Source organism: Notothenia rossii (genome assembly GCF_949606895.1).
Source record: "Notothenia rossii genome assembly, chromosome: 4".
NCBI classification, from domain to species: domain Eukaryota; kingdom Metazoa; phylum Chordata; class Actinopteri; order Perciformes; family Nototheniidae; genus Notothenia; species Notothenia rossii.
The window spans coordinates 14115653-14140961 of record NC_136902.1 but is presented as its reverse complement, the minus strand read 5'-3'; the positions used below and the strand labels follow the sequence as shown (position 1 = coordinate 14140961).

Genomic DNA, 25309 nt, shown 5'->3' with positions numbered 1-25309 from the left:
AAAAGCACATCTATACAAACCTTTTAAAAGTTGAATACAATGCCGCCACGTTGTTTTATTGCATTGTTAATAGCCTTTTATTATTTTTAAAATAAGTAAACGAAAAGGTTGTAGGTTAAATATGTGCAATATTCCATTTTTTGTCAGCTGTTTGGAAGGGCGTGTCTGTGTTTGATTGACAGCACTGGCAGGGTAGCACAGGAATAGGACAAGAAACATATGATTTAAGATTAAAGATGACATCAGAATCTAAATGGACTAAAGTGACAATTTGCAAATCATGTCATGTAGCAGGATGCTGTCTGTTTGATTGTCTGTTTTGCCCTTTCTGCTTTATGCAAAGATTTGATTGTCTGTATGGAAACAACACGGACAACTGACAGTTGAACAAATAAAAATGGATTAATGAATGGAGCCATCATAAAGCCAAATCTTTCTCAAAGTAGAACACAGGACAAGCGATGTAGAGAGCAGTTATGCTACTGTAATAAATTAAAAACCTGTAATTTCATTTGGGCTTAGAAAGCACATCCAGTTCTTGTAATATGCAATCAGTCCCGCAATCATAACTTTACTTTCAAATGGATTAAAGCAGCAAATGAACCAAGGAGAAAACCCATGACATGATGTGAATGTGGGCGTACAACACGAAGTGCAAACCTTAATGGCAGAATAATTTGAAGCCATTTGCAATAATAGTTGTAATTTAAAAATGAGGAAAACAACTTTAAACGATATTTCACAAAACCAGTAATTGATAGAGGAGAAACTTTATGAACAGCGACATACCAAACTGAGACAAATGGATATGAAATTGATTTGCATCTGTAAATGATTGTCTCTTATAAATACTTTCTTCCAATTATTTTTCTTATCAGTTAAATGGTGGATGGAGAAATGCTTTCGGCTGCATTGCATTTCATTTCTGCTGGGAACTGGATCATTTTAGAGATCCCACTGAGTTCACAGCGAGTGAGTATAGTGTCTGGGAAAGTTAAGGGTCAGGTCTGTGCAGCCTCTTAACAGGATGAGGTTGCCATGGTGACCTTAAAAATTGGCTTTTTGGAAGCGTACTGCTCGTTTAGAGAGGGCCTGACTGTATTCATAAACACAGATCCTACAACAACAGGTGATTATTGTGAGAGTGTGTGTGTGTGTGTGTGTGTGTGTGTGTGTGTGTGTGTGTGTGTGTGTGTGTTTTCATTTCTGTGAGTGAAGGTATTTTCAAGGTATTCTGCGGGGAAAAACAATAAAATAAATACTGCAGTCATCTTCCTCGTCTGAGTCGCAGCTAATTAGAAGCATCATTCAAGGCGATGGCATCTTTTTTATCGAAGTACACGACGCAATCAAATGACTTGATGAGCGCCTCGCTGCTGCACAAACTAAAGAGATAGCTGGGACACACTCTCTGGAGCCACATCTACATATTGAAAATTGGCGACTGCGTGTAAAACTGAGGCATGTTTGAATAGAGGGGAAATTTGAATTCAACTCTGACTGAGAACATCATGCCAGCAGCCTGAGAACTAGCTCAGTACTGCTGAGGATTGGAGAAATGATCTTCTGGGGAAAAAGAGAAAGAAACGAGAAACATGGCAACGTATTAGTTGTTTCCCATCAGGGATTGTATAGGCCTGGCTGCATATCAACTACTGACTTTGGCACAAGTGGATGCTTAACTGTTGTTCCCTCTCCCACACCGAAATGTTATGACCTTTCTAAAACAAGATGAAAAGTCCTGCTCCTGCTTTTTACTTTTGAACATACTTAGATGTTTCTTTGAAGCCCCACTGTATGTTTTTGTGCAGTACGGTGGCCCACAGCAAGAAGGTCCTGAGGGTTTTCCAATGCATGCTGGGATAAAAGCATTGTCCCTTTTGTGACCATGAATAAGGTATTATTCAGGGATTAAAAGGGATAATTTTACAGGTGTTGTTAATCTTTAGTTTAATCCTCTTTTTTATGGTAATTTAGCCACCTTGAACTCCTACACCTTTTCTCTTCTCCCGGCTGTGATAAGAGCAACAGACTCCATGTTGGCGTTGCTAAGCCGGATATTTTTGGTGTCTCCAATTCTGGAAGTCCCCTTCACTTCCTACAATGTTTGGTGACTCATAGGGAATCAGAAATAGAGAAGATGAAACCGAAAAGTATATATTTCTGTGTACCAAAAGATGTAAGGTTACGACCGCCAAGGTGCTTTTTGATAAGAAACATACGAGGACGAAGCCTCTTTAGGTGTCCCTGTGTGGAATCCAAAGATAAACGTGTGATGAAATCCGCAACGATGGCGTAATGCAACAAAGAAGAAATATTTAAAAGAGAAAAGTCGGAATGAGAATACAGTTAAATGGGCCCTATATTGCTCATTTTAGATTTGAGCCTTTGCAGACCATTTACATGCACCACAAACCTATATAACACACTACAGGAAAGGTACAGTACAACCCCAAAACGCATTATAGGGCCTCTTAACCTCTTAAACCCTGAACCTGTTTTTCAGGTTTCAGGCTCTAAAATGACATTCCCAGAACAAATGACCATATATTCCCTTACTTATTCCCTTAGTTACTGCATGGTCTCTTAACCTCTTTACCTGCTAAATCTATTTCCTATCTCTACACTGTTGTGAGGTCTGGTGCATGCATCTGTATTTATGAGCTCTCTGAGCTGCTTGTGAAGAGACGGAGGGAAAACATGTACTTTTGTTGTGTTCGGGCCACAGGTCCTCTGTGCAACTGGAGTAGTGTAACACGTTTAATTACAAGGGTCAGTTCCCTGAATGTTTACATACATGCATCAAAACAGAATTGTCACTTAAAGGCATGAAACCTGATAATGCATTTACATTGTTGCATTAGCGTTATTACACATGTTTTATTTTAAAGACAAGCACTTCTGAAACCCTATGGTGCAGTCAGCTCTGATATTCACGTTCCATTCACTTATATGTGGAACGTGGAGGGGCCACAACCTGTCACTATTTATTTTCTTTGGCTTCATGCTCAGCTTGATCTGATTCTGCCATGAACTGTGAAATCATAGGGCTCGCAGACGTCCAGTTTGAGAGAAAGGGTGTGGATGTAATAGGATGAACAGTTGTTGAGAAATGTAGAGGAAATACATACGGACGGACTCCATTTAGATACATACTGTTTGTTTATATTATAAATGCGTGAAGTGAAATAATATAATCAGCAGAAAGTAAGGATGTTGCACCTAGTTTTGATAAGAAGCTGTTAAATGTCATGTTGTGAATTGTTAGCCTGCCAGTAAGCCCCTGCATGTTATGTCGACAGCTCTAAATGTACCAGTGTGTTCTTTCACAAATCTGAGAGAACATTTCCTATTATTATATATAGATTATCATAAAGGAAAAACTGCATATTACAGAAGTCCCATCAGACCTTTTCCCTCCCGTCACCTCTCTCTTCCAAAGTCATCCTCTGCTATTTATTATGCAATCCTTTCTCCCTCTTCTTATCTGAACCTGCTCCGTTCACAGAGGGGAACTCATTTGTCTTCAAATGCTAATACAACACATAATGAACGCCACTCAAAATAATCTCCACTCGCTGATATCAGTGTATAATTAAAACAACAGTGTCCTTAATAAGGTGTCAGAGGTGATAACGTAGGGCACTGATGAGTCTTAAAAGACACACAAGTAGACACACACGCACGCATCCAATCACTTCCTCGTTTCCCAGCAACAATAGAGTTTTAATGAGAGGGACCATCAGCGCAAAATTAATTTCCAAGTGTCAGGACTAATGCTCTGATTGCTCAGTGGCCTTCCATAAGTATATTATTATTGTCTTTAGTTATTTATTGTTTTAATTAACCTTTTACCCCCCCACTCACATAGTTACTCTTAAGCATACTTTACATTTCGCACTAGCTAAATTAAAATAATGATAATCTTTAAGCTATTTCCTAAGCTGTACATAAAGCCCTATGATCAATATTCTTATATTAATTTAAGGATCTTGTGATAACTCGTATGAGGAAGAGGTTGCTCGTAATGACAAACCCACAGACACATTATCACCGACCCTGCTACTTTTAGTGTCTTTCAGCTAATTCGTTTTTTGCCAACAACTTTCTGTGGTTTGGTTTTCTCCTAATACACTTGTAACATTGCATCTGTTTTCAGCAAAAAGGCCTCAAAACTATACACCATCTGCTCAGCACCATACAGCTTTTGATCACTTACTAAATGATCTCCATTTGAACAGAGAATTTAATTAAAATACATGTTCATTAAAGGTGGGGTAGGTCATTTTGGAGAAACCAGCTCGAGTGCGCTAGAATTTGAAAATACACAGCCGGAAGAAATCTGCTACTTCCTTACAGAGCCCCTCCTCCAACACACACGAACGCGTACATGACCAATGAGGGCACGGGATAAGTTTGTGCACAGATGGAAGGCTGACAGGCAGGTAGGCCATCCAGTTATTTTAGCAGGGCCGGCTCAAATGATTGGTCGTGCTTTTTACAGTACTACGGCTTCCACAGATGACATTTTTTATGTATTTTTTGTCAAAGCACTTCAGATATTCATTGCTATCGGGATGTTAAGAGCATTCCATGGAATGTAACAAAAAGTGTATCTCGAGACGGTTTCTCAAACTTACCTACCCCATATGTGAAACAGGGAAATGCGCACTATTTACTGACTTTTTGTATCTTTTTCCCGAAGTAAGAAAAACCTTATCTCACCTTATATTGAAAATCCTGGTAACATTTGTGATGCCATTTATACCTACAAGTTCAAACTTAGACCAGGACATTAGTCAACAGTGTGTTGTTATTGATTCTATGTCTTTAGCTGAAGTTTTCTAATCTAAAATGATCTTTTGTGCAATGATTCAGTTTTTAGTGGCTTTTATTGAACAGCATTTCCCATAAGCCCTACAAGTCACTAGACCTCATCATAAAAGCTCAAGAGCAGAGACAAACAAGCAAGAGAAAAGAAAGGTCTGTAGAAGATTTTAGATAACCGATATTACAGCTCAAAATGTGGAAATTGGCTTTAGAAGCAAGCGTTGGGTTAATGGGTTGATAGTACCAAACCCAGTTTCAATGGTTCAAGTACTTGCTTTGCAAACCAGTGAAGTTAAAATACATTCCAAACATATTTGACAAAATGTTTTATTTTCTGAAAGCAACTGCAGTGGATACACATTTCTATTAGTTTAGGAACTATCTCGAATGACTTGGCTGACAAACACTGACGGTGCTTTGAAGGCTTCTACGCTCTGTCAGAGGTTAAAGACAAAATGACAACTTGAGGCTGTCTAAGAAGTGAGACGCTCCGCTCCATCAACTTGTTTTCTGCTGCTCTGACTGGAAACATGTTGCCTGATCCCTTAATTACGCCCTGAAGAGTCATTGAGGTGGAAAGGACAGTGAGGATCTGGACCGGGGGGTCCTGAGGGGCGGACAGCAGCATCTGCACCCGGCGAGGAGACGACTGCAGGAGCAAAACAAGTGTCTGCTTCTCATTTAAACAGGTGTGTCCCTGCCAACCGGAGGACAAAGAGAAGGAGAGAGAAGGAGAGACAGCACGCCTGACAACACCGGCCTCCACTTCAACTTCAGCCCCACTTATCAGAGCAGCAGAGAAACAACGACCAGCAGAGAGTAATCAACAAACCCAAAGCCAATTTGCCTTTTTGCAGATATACCTGTCATTCCCGCAGCGCGCACCGCAGTGACTGATGTTCTCTATTCTGGTGGTTTGTCTGAACATCACTCACAAAGTGGTAATGCCTGTTTTACCTACCGACAATGCATTGTGACATGATAAATGTGTCCAATTTAATTGTATTATACAAAGAGAACAGATGCATCATATTTACTGTGAGTGTGTGGGAGGTAAACGGAAAAAAATATCCTTTCGTCTCAATGAATTGTTTGATGTTCAGAGATGAATAGAACAAATTATGTATTCATCGTGTTTGAATGTCACCTTTGTGGAAGAAGCTTTCTCTGATGAACACTTGCAATGATTAGAAATCAATAGAAAACAAATAGGAGCTTCTCTTGCAGCAAGCAGACTTACTGATGACATTGTCACACCTTCTTTTTCTGGGAGCTTTACAATCACCATATGACATTTATTTTCTCGTTAAATACTTAATATACAAAATATAAACAAGAAACTGACATTTTAACACATAAGAAAGGTGTGTTTTGCCTACAGTTTTGTATCCAGACACAAAGCAACATTAGCATTCATTTGCGTCCTTTATGTTTCCAGCTGATGAATGCAAGTCCAATATTCACTCTTTTTCTCTCCTGAGGGAAATATCTTGATGTTTAGCTGCTAAATGCTCCATTACGCTCACATCCTCTCTAACTCTGTCTACGTGCTGTTGATGCTGGACATACTGTATAGCAGGGGCTGGGGAACCTCCGGCCTCCGGGCCGTATACGGCCCGCGAGACCATTTGGTACGGCCCTTGAGGTAATTTATAAACACACGCAAAAAAGAAAAAAATTCAAGAAATCTAGACCGCAAAATAATTAAACAAGCTTGTTTTTCCTGGCCAAGGTCAGGGTCAATGAACACAACACGAGCCTAACGTATCATCACGTGGTATATGTCTCGTGTGACAGGAGTGTAGTTCTAACGGAGAGCACCAGAACGCGGCTCCGGGCCGGGACTTCACAAATTGCAATACCCATAGGGAGCTGTACACATGCCGCAGTTTTTGCGTGGCTGTGTCTTTTGTTGAAAGCCCAGTGGCGATCTGTTAATCTGTCATACTGATCATACAGTCAATAACGTTGTTGTTATTAACATCTGGTTAGCTAGCTATGCTAACGAATATGAGAAGCTTTTTCTCCAACCAGTGAGGTAAAGGCACATCTTTATATGATCATTATAGTTATAGAAAAATAAGAGAATAAAGTAAACAGGTATACAATACTAATATGACAGTAACAAAAAGTTGTTATTAATAAACAAGAATACAGTTTAAAAGGGAAGTGATTTGTAAAATATCCATAAAGAAAAAACTCTGCTTACAGTTCTGTTTCATATGGGTGTTGAGAGATGTATCCATAGATCTCTTCATGTTGCTCTCAAAGTGCACCAGATTGATGCTTTTAACTTCAACATTTAAAAAAAATCTTCCTGGTGGTGCATGCCCCCAAACCCCCCGAGATGAGGTTAGATCCGCCCCCCACTTAAATCATGTCCACATGGATATGAAACTAAATACATTTGCACACATCTTGTGTCCATATCTTTCTGTTTTGGTGGTCATGCCACGGTGCATGAATGCACGGGTCATGGTCAAATATCTGGATTAAGAGGTTGCTTTTTCTTTGCACAGCATGAAAGAAACGCAAAATGAATGGGCTGTGATTTGAGTTTTTTAAGCAGACGTTGAGTTCAATAATTTGTACGGCCCTCGAAGGATGTTGTAAAAATTGAAATGGCCCTTGAGAGGAAAAAGGTTCCCCACCCCTGCTGTATAGTATACAGTCAGGGGAAGAAAATGCATATAGCTCCATGCATTGAAGGTCATATTGTATATCATAGTTAGTATTATGACAAATCATATATCACAATGCTCAGTACAGACATGCCCACTTTATGAAATGTGCATGCAATTTTAGGCAAAATCATGCAGAATTCATGCAATACTGCATTAAGAATAAATGGGTATTGTTGCCTATTCTCAAAAGGCTGTATTTGAATATCACTGCATGCTTATGTCCCAGAACATTCTTGAAATTGCTTTAGGTATGACTGGAAATCTGAGACTCTTGGCACGATCGTTTTGATGTGTGAGGAGGCGAGTCCCCAAAAGCCATTTCATTGAAGTGAAACCATTTTTTTGAACCTGACCTTATACTGTATGGCGATGACCCGTTGTCACCTATAAAATTAAGATAAAATACTGCAATCATGTTCCTCGTCTGGAGGCGCAGCCCAGGTCTGAGGCACAGCTAATGAGAGGCATCATTCAAGGCGATGGCATCTTTTATCGAAATACACGATGCAATCAAATGATGACTTGATGAGTGCCTCGCTGCTGCACAAGTTAAAGAGATGGCAGGAACACGTGACACTCTTTCCGGAGAAACATAATTGAGAAATTGCGTGTAAAACTCAGGCATGTTTGAAATAGATGGAAAGCTCAAATTGAAGCCTGAAAACATCACGCCAAACTAGCTCAGGACAGCTGAGGATTGGATGAGTCCTCTTGAGGGGAAAGGTTGAAGGCAGACGAGAAACATGGAAAACGTATTAGTTGTCCATCAGTGATTTTATAGGACTGGCTGCATATAAACTACTCACTCCAGCTAAAGTCACATCTGGCACAACTGGCTTGTTCGTCTCCTTAATTTACCTTTACCACACTGACGTTCTGTGAGCGTTAGAGAGCAGGCGTGCACAGTAAGTGTGCATTTTCCTGTCCAGTTTGTAACTCGCTGGTCTTTTTCTATACTACTGTAAGGTGTTTCTTTGAAGCTACACTTTCATGTTTTTGTAATACATGACTGTGCTGTGCAGTATGGAGGCTCCCAGCAAGAAAGTCCTGAGGCTACTCCAATGCATGCTGGGTTATAAGTCACATTTCATTTGGGACCCTGATAAGGAACAAGTCGGTAAGAACATTGCACAGACATGCCTACTGTATGATAATACCATTCAGTTTTTGCATGCAGTATAAATATGTTTTTCTCCGCTTATTATAACAAATGGTGTATTTGAATATTTCTGCATATTGAGTATCTCAACAGACTCGGAGTTGCATAAATTGGGTTTGACTGGAAAGCTGAAACTGTTGAGGATCCAATTGTATTCATGTGTGATGATGTACAGTAAGTCTCAAAATAGCAGTTTTAGTGTAGTGAGACCATTTTATAACTAGACCTCACTGTATGAATAAAGAGTTTGTGACTGTGAGGATAATAAGAGCCTCATGGAACGTCATAACCGCAAACAATAGACTGAGGGATTTCAGGGACTGTTTGGCTGTCCTTGTTGTTTCTACAATATGGGGGTTTCTGAGCAGTTTCCAGATGTGTTTCAAGTGAAGAACAGTTTTTACTGGTAATATAATGACGACCTTAAGCTGTCCATGGTGATGAAAAGGTTGTTTGTTGCTGAAATTGCTCACATCCTTACTGTCAATATACCTACAACATTGATGAGAGCGGTGAGAGTGAACAAAAACAAGTTATAGGCCGTACAATCAAATAAATGAGCTGAAAGATGTAAAAACACTCCTGAAGCTGAATGCAGAATGTAATGATAACACACTGTGGTTTGTCTGTACAAGCTGCCCCGTTTACGTAATACATATTTGGTCCAAATTGAAAGGAGAAATACTGCAGCTTTAAGCAAAATAAAGTCTCATTAAATCACGAATAAGATCCGGCCAAGTGTGCAGCACTAAAACATTACAACAATAAATCCAATACACACCGAGACAAATGTTACACACAACAAAATACAATTCCTTCTCAAATTGCCTCTGTTAAAATAATGACTTTGAGTCAGAAGTCTGCAGCACTTTATGAAAAAGAAATGTAATTTTCTGGGGAGATACATTTTAATTGAGCCAATATGTGAACTTCAGACATTATGAATGGTTATTGAGCAGTCCTCCTGGCCATTTAGTCTTTTCTTTTTCCATTTTCCTCCTCGCTGTCAGAATGTAAATGCCTTTCTCTCTGTCTCTCAACTCTCCCAACACTCTGCATTTATTCTGTGCGACAATCACAAAATGTCAAAATGATAATGTTTTAGGAAAGTGCAGAATCCTGATCAGCTGAGGTCTCAATCAATCAACAACACACACACACACACACACACACACACACACACACACACACACACACACACACACACACACACACACACACACACACACACACACACACACACACACACACACACACACACACACACACACACACACACACACACACACACACACACACACACACACACACACACACACACACACACACACACACACACACACACATACACACACACACCTGCCCTACAACTCTGGCTCGTACCAAAGTGCCGTTATTTTCCGCAGACACATTCAGAAGGCGGAACAACGGGGAGAAGTGTTGCCCAAACTCAGGCTGCAGGCCAGCGCTGGTTAACTGATTAGCTCAGTAATTGCGGTGGAAATGCCAGTCTGAGGTTGATGTAAAGGTGCAAAAGCACATCCAGCAAATACTAATCAGTCTCCCGGCTGTTCTCCCTGGAGAGTGCTGTTGTCGTAGAGAATGCCACCGCCTACTGCAACAGAGCTTTATCTCTCTCTGCGTGTGTGTGTGTGTGTGTGTGTGTGTGTGTGTGTGTGTGTGTGTGTGTGTGTGTGTGTGTGTGTGTGTGTGTGTTGCATGTTTGCCCTTGTATCTGATTTCACTAACAAATACATGTATATTCCCTCAGACAATAATAAAAACGTTTAATATGAGCAGAGTACATTCGGGCAGGATCTTTGCTGCACATTAAAATAAATGACTCTTTATAGCAGTGTCAGGGTAAGACTCGCAGAGAGAGCCCTCCTAGTTCTCTACTTGTTCCCATCTCCCGTTGCTTTCTCCTTCCATTCAAAAACCTCCTCATTATAACACTCGTTTTTTTGTTCTGAAATCACAAGCCTCCAGCTTCTTTTTTCTCTCTCCCCTTTCTTTCATCCATTTGTCCTTGGATGGTTCAGTTCATTTAGTTTCTGCCTGTGTTTCACACCTACAGTGACTATCCTCACCTGTCACTACAACTGCTCCCATCTGTCTTTTCTCACTCGTTCTGCCCTGCATCCATTTCTGCGACCTCGTCACACACTGAGCTCCCGTCTGTCTACACACTTTTTGTGTCGTTTACACACACGCGTAAGACGAACATAAAAGCAGGTTTATTCTGCTGCTGCCTCCCTCTCTTCTTCTTCTCTGTGTGTGTTTGTCTCTGTCAGAGCGGTTTGTACTGTAGCATGGTTATTTAATTGTTTACAGGTTTATGCTCTCTGCTATCCTTCTGCAGGTTACAGTTCACACGCTCCGAAAGAAGAACAGGGTTATTAGAAACCGCTGTGTGGTGCATTTCTTTGCTTCCTACGGATAACCTATTTAAAACCCCAGAATATTCATAATGTCACTCCCACATTTCTGTTACGTACTGTAGCTTCCTTTTTTCCACTCTGTTGTCCACAATATATCATTATATTCTGCATCTGCATGTTAATGTTCTTCATTTACTGTAAGCAATATCCCATTCATACTGTAGGAAATACTAAAATCCATTATTTAATATGTTCATGGCAGCGCCGTTAAATCCGATCAAAAGTCTTGATTGAGATTTAGTCTGACATACAGTAGTAGCCATGGAAACATTCAATCAAGTCTTAAACAATAAATTCCTGCAAATCACGTCAAACATTTGAACCTTCCTGATCTACATACACACTGTAAACACAGTGTAAAATCACTCAATGTATTTGAAGTGCTGCATTCAGATTCTATAAGTATTCTTTTGCAATTAAGTAGCAAAAGTAAAAAACCAACAAACTTCAAGCCCAAACTATAACCCTTTTTTTGGAAAGCCAAAAAAGATTAGAAAGCACTGGTACAATCTTAAGTGAGGCCTTTTATTTGATGAGCATCTCATTTTTTTTTAATGTAAAATCAAAATTTGAAAGCTAACTAGTAACAACATATGTCAGATTAATTCAGTGGACTTGAAAAGAAATGGGAATGTACTTAGTTACTTTCCAGATCTGAGCATCCCTCCTCTCTGTCACATCCATCAGAGGTCCTTGTCTCTGGCAGCTAGCCTCTGGAAACACACTAATGGGCTGATTTAGGGTCAGGTGAGTACGGAGGAGCTCAGCATCTGAATTGTGTCATCCTTCCTCCCCTGTCTCCCTCTCCTTCATCCCCATCAAGGAGTCTGACTCACAGCTAGCCCTTTGCAGGCCTGCCTTCAGAGCCTAGCCCTCAAGTCACCTGCACTAATCCTCAGGATAAATAAAACATGCGCAGAGCAGTGCAGTCCACCCGGTCTATTTTCAGACCTGCTGTGCTTTTTCCCCCCTTATCTATCTCCTTCCTCCCTGGTCCGAAATGTCTCCATAGAAAAGCCTTTCCTCCTCTCAGGCTCGGGCAAGTAGAGCGTGCTTGAGCAGCATTAGTAATCCGTCTAGAAACCAGCTGGAGTCATGGAGACGCTGTGTGGTTATCCACCCGTTGAAAGCGCGGGATAAGACATCTCAGGGGTTTAAGATGAGCACTTTTGTAAGGGGTTATTTAAATGGGAGGTACATTTAAAGGATGTTTGGGCTATTAAGTATGTTAAAACAACTGGTGTTGATTATGTAGTTCAGTGAATGCAGATCAATCTGGCATCCCTCTCCCTGAAAGCTCATTTTGCCTTTTAGGACAAAGCTGCACACCTCCTGTGTTTTAGTTTTCTTCTTTTACATGCACTAACTCTAAGTCCCCCTATTAGTCCTTTAAATAACCAGTTACTCTAAGAGGCTAGCATTCCCTAATGACATAAAACAAAACTGTTTTTGGTAATAGAGGGACACAGAGTAACTGATTAACAGCAAAAAGACAGTCAGTTAGTGAAATTCCATCTACTTGTTTGTCTGTACTATTTAAGTCTAGATATACTACATATTTGAATAAAGAAGATAATACTTCTGATTTTACAAATTGCTGAGGTGGAAAGGTTAGTGTATAATAATTAGTTTCTATGGAAACAAGCTCGGACAATAAATTGAGACACAAGCATATGACTTAATCGTCTATCATCAGATATAAAGATGGATGAATCCAAAAACATCTGCGAGGGCCAATGACTGCAACCTTCCTCGAGTTAATATGCAAATCAAACAGAAAATGTTTTGCTAATCCACCATTGAAAGTATCCGGCTCTCTTTTGACAACGTACTCTTGTCACATCCTCTTCTTCATGTCTTCTTCTTCAGCAATTGTTTATTTTGCAACCCAAACACCAAACTCCTAATATTGGCTATAACGATGGTGGAAGACAATGCGAATAAATCCACATTTAGGTTCATTTTTGGGCAAACCTAGTTTAAAATGTAAGCTGCCTTTGGAAAGAAATTGAATACAGAGTTTGCGGTTTCACATAATAACTGAAGTGACACGAGGGAAACAGGCGGATAGTTATTTGACATGCCGTTAAAAGGTAAGGATGATTGGTTTCATCAGCAGGGACGTAGTGGAGGTGAACGTTTATTAAAGTTCCTGTTTTGAAATACGCTCCATAAAGTTGCACCTGAGCTCTGCTGCTGCTTTTGGCAGTTTTACTGCTGACTGTCAGCTTTTCGTGAATAGGATTACGCTCCGTTATGAGCGGTGAGTATTCACCTGCTGATGTGGGTAATGTGGTTACTGCCCCTAAATCAGTCTTTGGAGGTGGTCAGCACTTAATACCCCCGTTCAGCACTGTGGGGTGAATATTCATTTAATCCTCTCTAAGTGTGTTCATTTTATCACAGTGGGAATACCTTTAAGAGGCTTGTTAAGTGATTTCCTGTGCACTTAGCATCTCCACATATACCCCCTCTTCATCAAGATTTCTTGTTTTTCAAAGCTCAGGGCAAGTTGAGGAAGGAAAGGGGGATGTCATGGGAGCATGGAGAACAAAGCAAAGGGCATAAGAGTGAGGGAGGGGGATAGAGAGAGAGGAGAGAGCATGACATGAAAACATAATGAGGATTGTCATGCCCATGGGAGCTGATGTGAGGGATGTACTGCGCTGTGTTTGAGACAAAGGAAGAATGCAGAAAAAAGGAAGGAGGGAGAGTGATGAAATGATGATAAACACTGCGACCGAGAGGTGACATAACTTTGCTGGCTCAGCGCGTGGTGATGCGACAGGTTCTGGATGTGGAGCGCAGCTGTGCTGACCCACATGCCGCCGGGCAGTGTGGGTGGCGCCCGGGCTTCACATCTGTCGCTTCAGGCCACAAAACCCAGAGGAAATGCAAGCCCGAGTTTATTCCTGCCAATTGAATTAAAGGCTGTTTCTCCCCCTCAGGAGTCTGGTTCTTTTCCAGTTTCTAACACGGTCAGAGATGTCAGAGGAAACTGAGCGTCGTCACTCTCTGGGTAGCTTTCAGAGACTTCAGGTTGGGCGTGAAGACCATCAAGATGAACAGCAGTTTAACTGGAAACCAGACATGACAATACATACACCAGCCGTGCACTCAAGCAGCTCCAATGACAACATCACTGTGCAGATATTAAACTGCATTTGGGATTTTAATGAAGCAAAGTGGGGTTTCTTTATGCTTTTGTTCCATCCCTATTGGTCAATATTTTTAAATTACTGCTGACTATAGTTCCAAAGCAAACCATTTGAATAATTTCATTTCATTACAGTTTGAAAAACGACTCACTAAAACTATAGGAAAATATTGCATTAGGCACCTCTGAGCAGAGAGGCAGTTCTTTGGGAAATGGATCTTAGTAATGTAATTATGCACAGGATTGAATCTAAAAGAAGCAGCATTATTTTATGGATTATTAATCCATTTCTTAAAGAGAAGACTTTGTACATTTACAGCAGCACAGCTTGCAAATAATAAAAAGTATATGCAGTGATTCGCAATGTCTTGTCTCTTCTCCCAGGTACAGCATGCAGGTCTCCCATTTTGTCAACAACATCTACAATTGCTTGTTGCCTTTTTGAGACATGACAGCAGCGATCGGGACACAGAAATGATAACACAAGTGTCCCGAGAGCAGTGTGCTGGGAGCGCGCAGACACACATGATCTATTCCCGGGGTGAAGCTGTCAAAGCCTGAGTTTGACAAACAAAAAGCAAAAAATGGGCAAGCATCAGACCGAGGGAAGCGCTCGTTGTGTCCTACTTTAGTGCAGTTCACTGCTGAGTGAGTTTTTAAAGAAGCACAGTGAGCCGTCTACTTCGGAAATACCTCCGAGTCCAATTAGCAGCGATGATTCTCTGCAACAGTGGAGGAGCAGAAGGGGAGCGCCGGGTGATTTCTATAACTTCGTAATGACTGCCGGAGCCATTTAACCGTTTCTCAAAGTGAAAGAACACAATAACTGTTCACATTAGTCTTTTTACTGTCTTAATTATGATTAAAATTATTAAATTAAATCAATCAAAAGAATATTATCATGGGAAACATTTAAAAAGGATATATCAAAAAGTAGAGCAAAACAACTCCCTTGCCTTTCTTGCTTTGAAGTTGTCTTTAACATTTTAGGAATTTTATTTTCTGAGTAAAATGAAACAACACCCTTATGTGTCAGTATATCATTTTTTTCTTCCAACTCTCCGACCGAAATATGTATATAGCGGGGAAACCAGGCCAACGCTCAGCTCCTTGTGCAGGTGTTGCTTCTCCACAGTCTTCATCCTCTCCTTGACAGAAATGCTTTTTTCAGACTGGGAACTGCAGCTTCACGGACCACAAACATCCCAAAATTGGTGTTCACTTGTGAAGATTATCTAGGTAAACAAGAGCGCAAGTATCCCTAATGTTTGCTTGCCACAAAACCTATTTCTGCAATGATCTGACACTAAAAATAACTTCAGTGTTACCATTAGGCTAAAATGTGCACCTCGCTGTTTACAGTCTACAAGCAGAGAGTTCTTGAACAAAGCCGTGTCCTCACAAAGGCAGGCGACCTTCAGGACCTGGTTCGAAATGCTGGATCCACAAGAGAAGTGGAACATGGTACAATGGGATAAAGTGATTTTACTCATAAAAGGAAGAATTGGTTTACACATTTCTACTTATTTTTTCAGGATTGGAGAGTGACTTGTCTTCCATGTTGCTCCTCGTGCCACGGTGAACTTAGGGTCGCAAGAGACCAGGAAAGCTCTTAGCCAGACAAGCCATCGTGTGAAGGTTCTCAAGGTGAGGTTACACTTCAATGAAATAAAATGAAATATTTCTGTTGAGTCCACATACCTTATCCTAATAACGTTTTTAAAGTTCATAGTCACATCATGGTAAGATAAGGTATGTCTGTAATGTAAAAGCATCGACTCAAACCCAAACCCTTTTTTTGGGCCACTGTCGATCACACTGGTATATTATTAAATAATACCTCTGAAGATAATTAAATATTAGCTATGAAGATGCAAAAAAAATGAACCGGCACATTAGTACTTCTGTGACAGGAGCAGGGCTCGAGCTTAAGGATGTCCCGTCGTCCCGGGGCCGAAAAAAATAGTGTCAGGGAGGATAAAAAATAATTTTGGGACGAATTTGGGACGAGAGTTAAAATAAAAATACCCTGCTAACTCTACTACAAACGGCGATGAAAATGAAATCGACTGCACGTTGTGTGTAGCACACAATTATTAAACCTCCTTGTCAACATAAACACACAAAACATTTAGCAACCCGCGAAACACACACACACACTCACACACACACACACACACACACAGACAGACAGACAGACAGACAGACAGACAGACAGACAGACAGACAGACAGACAGACAGACAGACAGACAGACAGACAGACAGACAGACAGACAGACAGACAGACAGACAGACAGACAGACAGACAGACAGACAGACAGACAGACAGACAGACAGACAGACAGACAGACAGACAGACAGACAGACAGACAGACAGACACACACACACACACACACACACACACACACACACACACACACACACACACACACACACACACACACACACACACACACACACACACACACACACACACACACACACACATACGTAAGCTGTGCCCATGTGCTGTCAGCCAGCCGCACAGCTGGCTGTGCCCGCGAATTCCTGGCCCGCAAATTCGCGGGTCTATCTACAGTAGGTTATGTACTGAGTGTGTGTATTTCGCGGGTTGAGTGATGTAAAATGACAATGGTATCCCGTGGAGCAATTCTGAAATGTTTTACCGTTACATCACAAAAACGCACAGCAGAACCAGACCCTGGAGCGCCGGCCTCTTTATTTACTTACTCCACTTCATCCCCTATGGGTAATAAGGCTGAGATGAGAACCCTCCATCGTATTTAGTCCTTAGCAATATGCTGCGCCTCTCCCCATGTATGGATGGGTACCGAGCCCCGTTATTAAACGGGCTCCGCCCGGGCCGGATATATTAAAGACAGTGGTAACGTTAAGCTCCGACGTTATCTGACTTTTTATCGGTACTGGAGACATTTAAAAAATATATATGTCATATGTAGTATTGCTATATAAACATTATATCGCAGTTTTAGTTTATCCAACTCCGTTTCTAATATGCAATAAGACTACAACATGCGTCTATGATGTATTTTCGAGCTTTCCAATCCAGACGAGATCTCTCTCTCCCGTCTGTGTGCGAGGGGGCGGGGCAGTTTGTAAAGGTCTCCTGACTGTGTTACAGACTGTCCTCCTGGTTAGTGGTTACTCTGGGTTCTGTCTTCAGGACAGAGTGTTGGATTTTTTTTGATAATTGGATGGGACTTGATTTGATTCAATATTAGTAATTTTCTCGTTTGTGTGTTTGTTTAAATATATTTGGCCTTTGTCATGTGATTGACTGATTTACTCAAATAAAAAGGTTGATGAATGATCATCTAATGATTTGTATGATGTTTTATTTATGTTAAAGGTCACTTTGAATGATTTTAACTAATGATAAGTAGTAGAAAAACTAATATTTTAAATTCGGGACGGTCCACATTAATTTCGGGACGGCTTAGATTGTATTTCGGGACGGTTCCGGGAGGATTGTGAAAAAAGTTAGTCGAGAGCCCTGGACAGGAGATGACAATGTATCGTCAACTTTCTGTTGTTATCATTTTGAAAAGTCTCCCCTGAAGGCATCTTACAGGTGCACAATCACTGTTTTGTTTCTTCCAAATGATATGGTGTTAAACTATTGTGATCATGCTGAATCTGTATTCCTATAACAAGCGATTAGAAATAGTTACTTTGCTTATCAACTTCTTCTTTTCCCCTTTTGATCTTTTCACAAAGAACAGTCAGTTGGGACATACCTCTTTCCTTATTCATCAAGCACTTTGCAATGAAACAATGAAAAGATTAACAATGCAATGCATCAAAGACGGTCTTCAAAGGAAGTGCATTTTCCAGTTATCGGCGGCTGTGTGGTGATGTAGATAACAAAGGGAAGTTGAGAGGCCTTAAAACTCTCCAGGGGGAACACCTCTCTGCTGCCACTGTGCCCCGGCCAGATGCAATTTCCTGAACGCCGCTCTGCTCTTCAAAGAGAAGAGAAATTGCTCCGTCACTGTAGAGAGCTGAGGGGGAGGAGTGAGAGGGGGGGGGGGGAGAGCGTCTCACAAACAGTTTTGGACTTGAGCTACATAAATTAACGATCACATAAATTATCCATCCCCTCAAAGTACAAAAAAACGCTGAAAGGTCAATAAGATGCTTGAGTGGGTGTAAGGACAAACACACACACAAACACACACACACACACACACACACACACACACACACACACACACACACACACACACACACACACACACACACACACACACACACACACACACACACACACACACACACACACACACACACACACACACACACACACACACACACACACACACACACACACACACACACACACACACACACACACTATTTACATGCTTAATATGTGTGCATTTCATACTCCACTGCTGAAATGAATTATTGAAGCAGCACTAACCGGATGTTGGGGAGCATGTGCTCAGAACCAGAAGGCCGTTCCGATCCTATCAGGGAAAAGTCATGATGTAATGTTTGGGCTTAGGAGAAGACCACGACCAACAGCTACTGAATCATTAAAGGGACAGTTCAGATTTTTTTAAGTGGGGTTGGAGGTACATACCCATAGTCACTGGGGAACTAAGGCTGTTATAGCATCTACTCGCTCTTCAAAGACACACGACTCTAAAGCTGTCACAATGTACCAAAATGGTGTTTGATAAATCCTTTTTAAATAAACATATTACTATTCAAATATACATTTTTGGGGATTATGTCCAAACAGTAAGATCCAAACCAATACAGTGAGAGGTTTGTTTTGTTGCATATAGGATGCTCCTTCCAGATGTCAGTATAAAATACATAGTTGAAGGACTCAGCTGTTGTGTTGGAAGCCTTCAGGGCACAACCAGCATGTCAGCTATTTCAGGAAGAGAGTCACCTTTGATCGCTTTTGCAGCTTTTACAATTCTCTGCAGGGACCTGTGGCTGAGACGTTTCAGCACAGGCTGTTTGTGAAGATACCTCTGTAATTGTAAGTGTTCAGTTCAGTACTAAACCGAGACTTCAGGCAAATAACTGGAATAACCACAATGTGATACATGTCACCATTTGCCTTTTTGATCATTTTGAAAAGAGAGGGAAGGGGTAGAACAGATCTTTCGCTTCTATATTCTCTTATTGTACCACCGAACACCCCCAACCTTCAAGACGAACATGGCTCAGGGGGTTAACTCCTGGGCTCAGTTAATGGGCAACATACAAGCCCATGTACTGTGGCTTAGTCCCCAAATGGAGGACTAGGGTTTAAAACTGGCCTGGGACCATTTGATGCATGTCATCTTTTCTGTTTCCCCCTTGAAACACTCTCACTTCAATAAAAGGCAATGGCTGCCCAAAACATCTTAAAATAAAAATGAAATAATTGCAAACGTAGGCATGTCTGCAGTATATAGTACGTTCGTTTTTTTTTATACAAGCAACAGCTAAATAACATGGAATGTAATGTGATGTACAAAACTAATAACAGGACAGGCCCAAAAGAAAAAGACACAAATACAAAACCGTCTCGTTCAGAACATGTAGCTAATAATATTTCAGAGCCATGTTTGGGTTCATTGATTCTAACAAGCACAACCAAAACAACCTTTCTGCCCTTTCACTTGGTCTACTATAAGATAATGGAGAGGAAGAGTGGGCAGGTTAACAAGTAGCATGCATTTTTGGGATTTTGCAAAAAATGTTGCATCGTTTTCATAACTAACTTTCCTAGTCTTTCAACACGCTTTAAATGAGGAAGTAGTCCACTGTGAATCCCAGCTGAGCTGAGAACTGCTAAACGCTGCTGATTCTTCAGTGACAACAATGATTCAGTGTAGTAATCTCACTTTGAGGTTCATACTGTACACCTCACTGTACTAAGCAGCTCAACTTTGCAGGGCTTTTTGAGGCAGAACTGTGACTCATTAAGAGCCAAACTGAAGTTGGACTTATATAAGATAACACTTGTTTTAAGATGTGCCTATAGACATGTGTTAAACCTGCAATCGGATCATTAAGAAAGTCCTTAATTCAATACATTTTAGAGAAGAGGTGTTGAAAATAAATCAAAAGGCATCAGTTCGCCTTTGCATCCAGATACATTTTATAATTAAGTGTATCCAGACAAACAAAACTACTTCAAACTGCATTCAGAGACATAAATACGGCTTCCAGTAGTGTTTCCTTCTCTGTGTTAGTGAGAAAAATTGTAAAATTGCCCATGAGCAGAAAATATCACTTCAAAGCTATTCACTGCAGCTGCTTCAGTAAGTGGCGGCTGGTAGAGCTCCTCTTCGCCGGTGTCATTGTCTATGAATGAATGTTCGCCAGACACAAATAAATCTCTACGGCCAGCCTTCAAGTCTACTCTGCTGGTTGAATGAAGGTAACAACCATTTGGTGCTATAATATATGGGAGGATCAAAAAACAAAGAAGTCTACCGCCGATAAACGTGAATCTTCTTGGGGGAAAGATAAACTAGCATTTAACGTAATCCAATCTCAATATTCAGTGAGCCTGCTGTGAGGAATGATCGATGAACAGCTCCAAATGAAAAACCACGTCTGATGCCAGTGTCCGTTGGCAACAGAGTCGGGGTGCGCCGGAAGCAGAGGGCTTTTATGGCCAGACTTTACAGCCTCTACTTTCTGCCGCAGGGAAAATGTATGAGCATCAGTCACTCACACACAATGTCAGTGTTTCTTTGACAAGCTTCACTGCATGAATCCACATCTCTTCTCCTCATGGGTTTAATATCAAGGGCATTGCTGTGCGGTGCTAACCCTTACCTTGTTTTGCAAAAAATAAAAGATGAAAAGGTAGATTTAAACCTTGACTTAGAGCAGTGGGGATTTAAATAAGTAATGAAAAAGCTCAAAATTGTTTGATCTTACATTTTAACAAGGACTTGTCGGCACCAGAGCCGTAGGGAGAAATTATCTCTCTATGACTCTGGTTGGCACAGATTCAAAACATATTTTGGTACGCTTACTGATATGAACACACACCAACGTAAACATGATAAAACAAGAAAAAGGAAGACTAAATCCTGCATGTCTGCTTTTGCATTATAAATGGTCTGGGAATAAGAGACATACATGTTCACAAAGACAACATGTACAGTGACAGATTAACAACAGAGAGGGCTTCGATTGAACCCGGCAGCATCCGGACAGAAACACACCGCATGCAGGACTCCGAGGTCGAAAAACAACATGTCAGGTTTGCTATTTATTTTGCCGTGGGGGGTTTATAGTTATTTAATCCTCTATAAATAGATAATCCTATATGTTATACATTGTGTGTGTTGCTGCACTCTCCAAACGAAAGAAAAAGAATATTCGAACAAGGCTGGTGATCATTCTTTCTTTTCCATGAGAAGACTAACGATGTTAGTCCAGCTCACGATATACTTTTGCACGTACCGATCTGTAGCGATCAACTTATTTGTTCCTACTGAGGACATGCATCTTTAAAATCAGGTCACAACATTTTCGTAAGTGAAATAGGATTTAAATTGTGTATTTGTTGGGGAATACTATCAAACAAAATTAACAAAATTAACTGCAAAAGTGCAATATTTCCAATAGCATTTGAATTTCCAACACTTTTATACAAAGGATATTTTGATGTTAAACTGCTATGGGAATTTTGAGCGCTGCCCTAGAATAGGCCTACTAAAAAGAAGATTTTTCCTTTCTGAAAAATGTGCACAATTGTTCCACTATCATTAAAGTTTGGATTTCTTTCACGAAAGTCTGCAATATTAACATTTCAATTTGAATTTAACAAGCTTTATCAGGCTTTGGCTACACAGACAATAATTGTTAGCATTATGAACTCATTTGTGGTTTTTAACAGTATTTGTAGATAACCACCAGACTTATCCCTTTTAATTATGATTGGATAAAAATCCTTTTGGGACAAAACTCACCACTTTGAAGTCTTCCGCCCTGCACTCGGTGCCATGAAAGCGGCAGGCGAGCATCATGTCTTTGATATCATGGCCGGTGCGGTCGTAGAATTCACGCATGTTGAAGGGTCGCGGCTTAAAATGAAGGAAATCGGCTTTGGCCTTCAGGCTCTCCAGGACACTCTCCTCCACAAGATGTATGTCCCTGATCTCATACCTGGAAAAAATAGATAGACAGACAGAGAGGTCAAAGAAGTATTTCACACATATTTCAAGTGTACATTTTATGCCCCGTAGGTTGGTATGGAAGGAGGAATTTCCTTGACCGGGACGTCTTGACTATGAATAATCAGGAGCCGGTGATAAAGTAGACTTAATATAAAGTCAATTTCAGCCATGCATTTCTTTTCTGCACACTTCCAGAAGGTTTATGAGTCTTTATCTGTGAACTTTTGTTCCTCTCAACCAAAGCTAAACATAATAGAATCCAGAATGAATCACAGGAGACACAAAACAGACAGTTCAATTCTATAAATGGGTTTTCTCTGGCCTTTTCTGGCTCTGAACTGATGGCACTACCAGAGTGTAACGCTTTATTGTACAGTACATACAAATGTTAAGACAAGAGCTGTAAGGGCCCATAAAGCTAGTCGTCCATTCAGTGTCGATGCAGCAGCAGCAGCTTTAGGCTACACTTTAACTCCAGCCTTAAAAGCAAGTCTGCCTACACTATTCAAAGATATATGGCAAGAAGAAAGATAATCTTCTGTCTTTTTTGGTTAATGGAATTGTGTTACTTTTGACTCTAAAAGTCCCATGTCATGGCCATTTCTACTGATCATATTTCCATTGTTGAGGTCTACTAGAATAGATTTAAATTGTGCAATTTTCCCAAATCACATTGGTTTCTCATACAGCATCTCTGTATAGTATGTGTATTCACTCTCTGTCCTAAACCGCTTGTTGGAGCTCCTGCCTCCCCCCTCCCTGTGAGCCCAGTTTGCTCTGATTGGTCGGGACGTTGCGAGGCTCGCCGCTGCGAGCTGGTACGAGGAGCGGACAGGTTTCCGGGTCGGCGATACAGAGAAACACAGCGAAACTCACCCTGAGCACACACAAACACTCACAGCCGAAGTAAAAACAATAGTTATCTTATCTTAGCCAGCGCCATATAGATAGATTCTATCTATATGGCGCTGATCTTAGTTATCTCTTAGGTGAGGAAAACAGTTATGACATCATTTACACGACTCTGGGATTTGTAGTCTTTCTAGTTGCGTATTTTTCATAGTCTTATATTTCAACAGTTTTACGACAAACTGCGACTTTTTTGACATGGAAATTATTTTTTGAGATTGACAAACATCATATGTGTAATTCATGGCGCAATTCAAACAGGATCGAAAGATACGTTTTCTCTCTTCATTGACTTCATTGCATACTTTTTCCGAAATAAGGTCCCATGGACCGGAAGTAGATGGGCGTGACTTCGCCACTCTATTACCAGCGTTCAGGGAGCTCTATGCAAGTCAATGGGGACTCCCTGTTAGTTAGCCAAGGGATCCTGGTGTGTGAGGTGCTCCGCGGATTGGTCCATTTGGGCCAATCTGGTCATTTGTTGTTGATTTGGGTATTCACGTCACAGAACCCAGGAAGCAAACAATGGAAAAAGAGAAATCTCCAACGGGGCGTTCTGGGGCAGCATAGACAGGTCTTTTCTGTGTTAGAGTTTTACTCGCTACAGGGTGTACTTTGAGGGTTTGTGACTCTGCAGACCGTTTACATGCAGAAAAACCTTCATAACACATAACGGGACGGGTAATAACCGGAAAAGCATGACACGGGACCTTTAAGAAAATTCACTCACAATTATCTCTTCTCATTTTTTGTTGTCACTCCTTTCAAAACAAGTTACAAACATTAAGTTTGATCAAAATGCCAAGAACTAAATAAGTATAAGCAGCTGTAGATGCTTTAAATGCTGTTTTGGGGTATCATTAGAGATAATGTGCATTGGTCCAAAGATGGCAGACAAATAGGCAACTACCTGATGGTTAGACAATGATGATGAACCCAGAGACTTTGGAAATCTCTCGGCTTTTATTCTACCGCCACTAGCAGGTCAAAGTCTTGTAACTTATCCAGTGGTAAACCCATAATGGATTCCCATATACTTTAATGTTTCCCAGACAATGTTTTCTAATTAGTTTCGTGATGCTTTGACTTTACCTCCAGTGCTGCCATTATTGGATCGTTTGTCTTGAACTTTGTTTCAGACACTCGTGTCCCCCTCAGGATAAGTTGTAATCACTTTGGTGATCCCAGAATGTTTTCCTCTAGTGCAATATTGTCCAATACTTTGGTTCAGCCTCTGCTGTATTTTGTTTTCAGACCTGCAATAAACCCACTACTTTGTTTCACACTCAACTTTGAAGAAATCCTCACTTATTCAGGTCAATAAGGTGCATTTGTTAGCAACCAGGTGCCTTTTGACTAGCAATTGAAGAGCAACAATGTCATTCATTTAGAATCATGTTTCTGATCGCCTGGTAAATAAAGTTTATTGACTTTCTTCGAGCTCTGATTTTTGGGGGATTTTCAATTCTACCAACACCTGAGAAAAACATATAACTCTTCAGCTGCTAAATGATCCAGTATATTTAACAGCTAGTCTCTAATGCATCCATGGTTTGGTGAAGAACAGGTTGTGTCCAGTGAAGCAATGCCAGAAGGTTTGTTTTTTATATCAAATCTACTTTTAATGAACATGCATATATCGACTTTAATACTGAAAATGCTTTCTCCTGGTTAGTTAATTCTGTATTTCAGTGAAGTGATTGTTTTGAATGTATTTGATTATTAAATAAATGACAATGGACTGTCTCCTCGCTTGATCATATATTCATCCCTAATAATATGCTCCGAATGGTTTTCTGTAACAGCTAAGCCTCAAATATCATTACATTATTGATAGCATGGTATTCAGTTCCACTGCTGTGATATTTCATTATGTCCAGACGTAGCCTTTTCTTTTCTTTTCACTACATTAAGGATAAAAGGGCTGTGAGCATGTGAGCGGGGAGCCAGGCAACCCACATA

At 40.6% G+C, this 25309-nt stretch overlaps 1 protein-coding gene across 1 annotated transcript in view; it reads right to left on the bottom strand.

Annotated features, from left to right (window-relative positions):
* Positions 1-25309, bottom strand: part of LOC307035054 (acid-sensing ion channel 1-like) — a 49104-nt gene that overhangs the window by 19939 nt on the left and 3856 nt on the right. The window contains exon 2 of the mRNA XM_079674019.1: positions 22232-22427. Within this exon, the coding sequence (XP_079530145.1) occupies positions 22232-22427 (196 nt within the window). The remainder of the gene's footprint in view (positions 1-22231; positions 22428-25309) is intronic.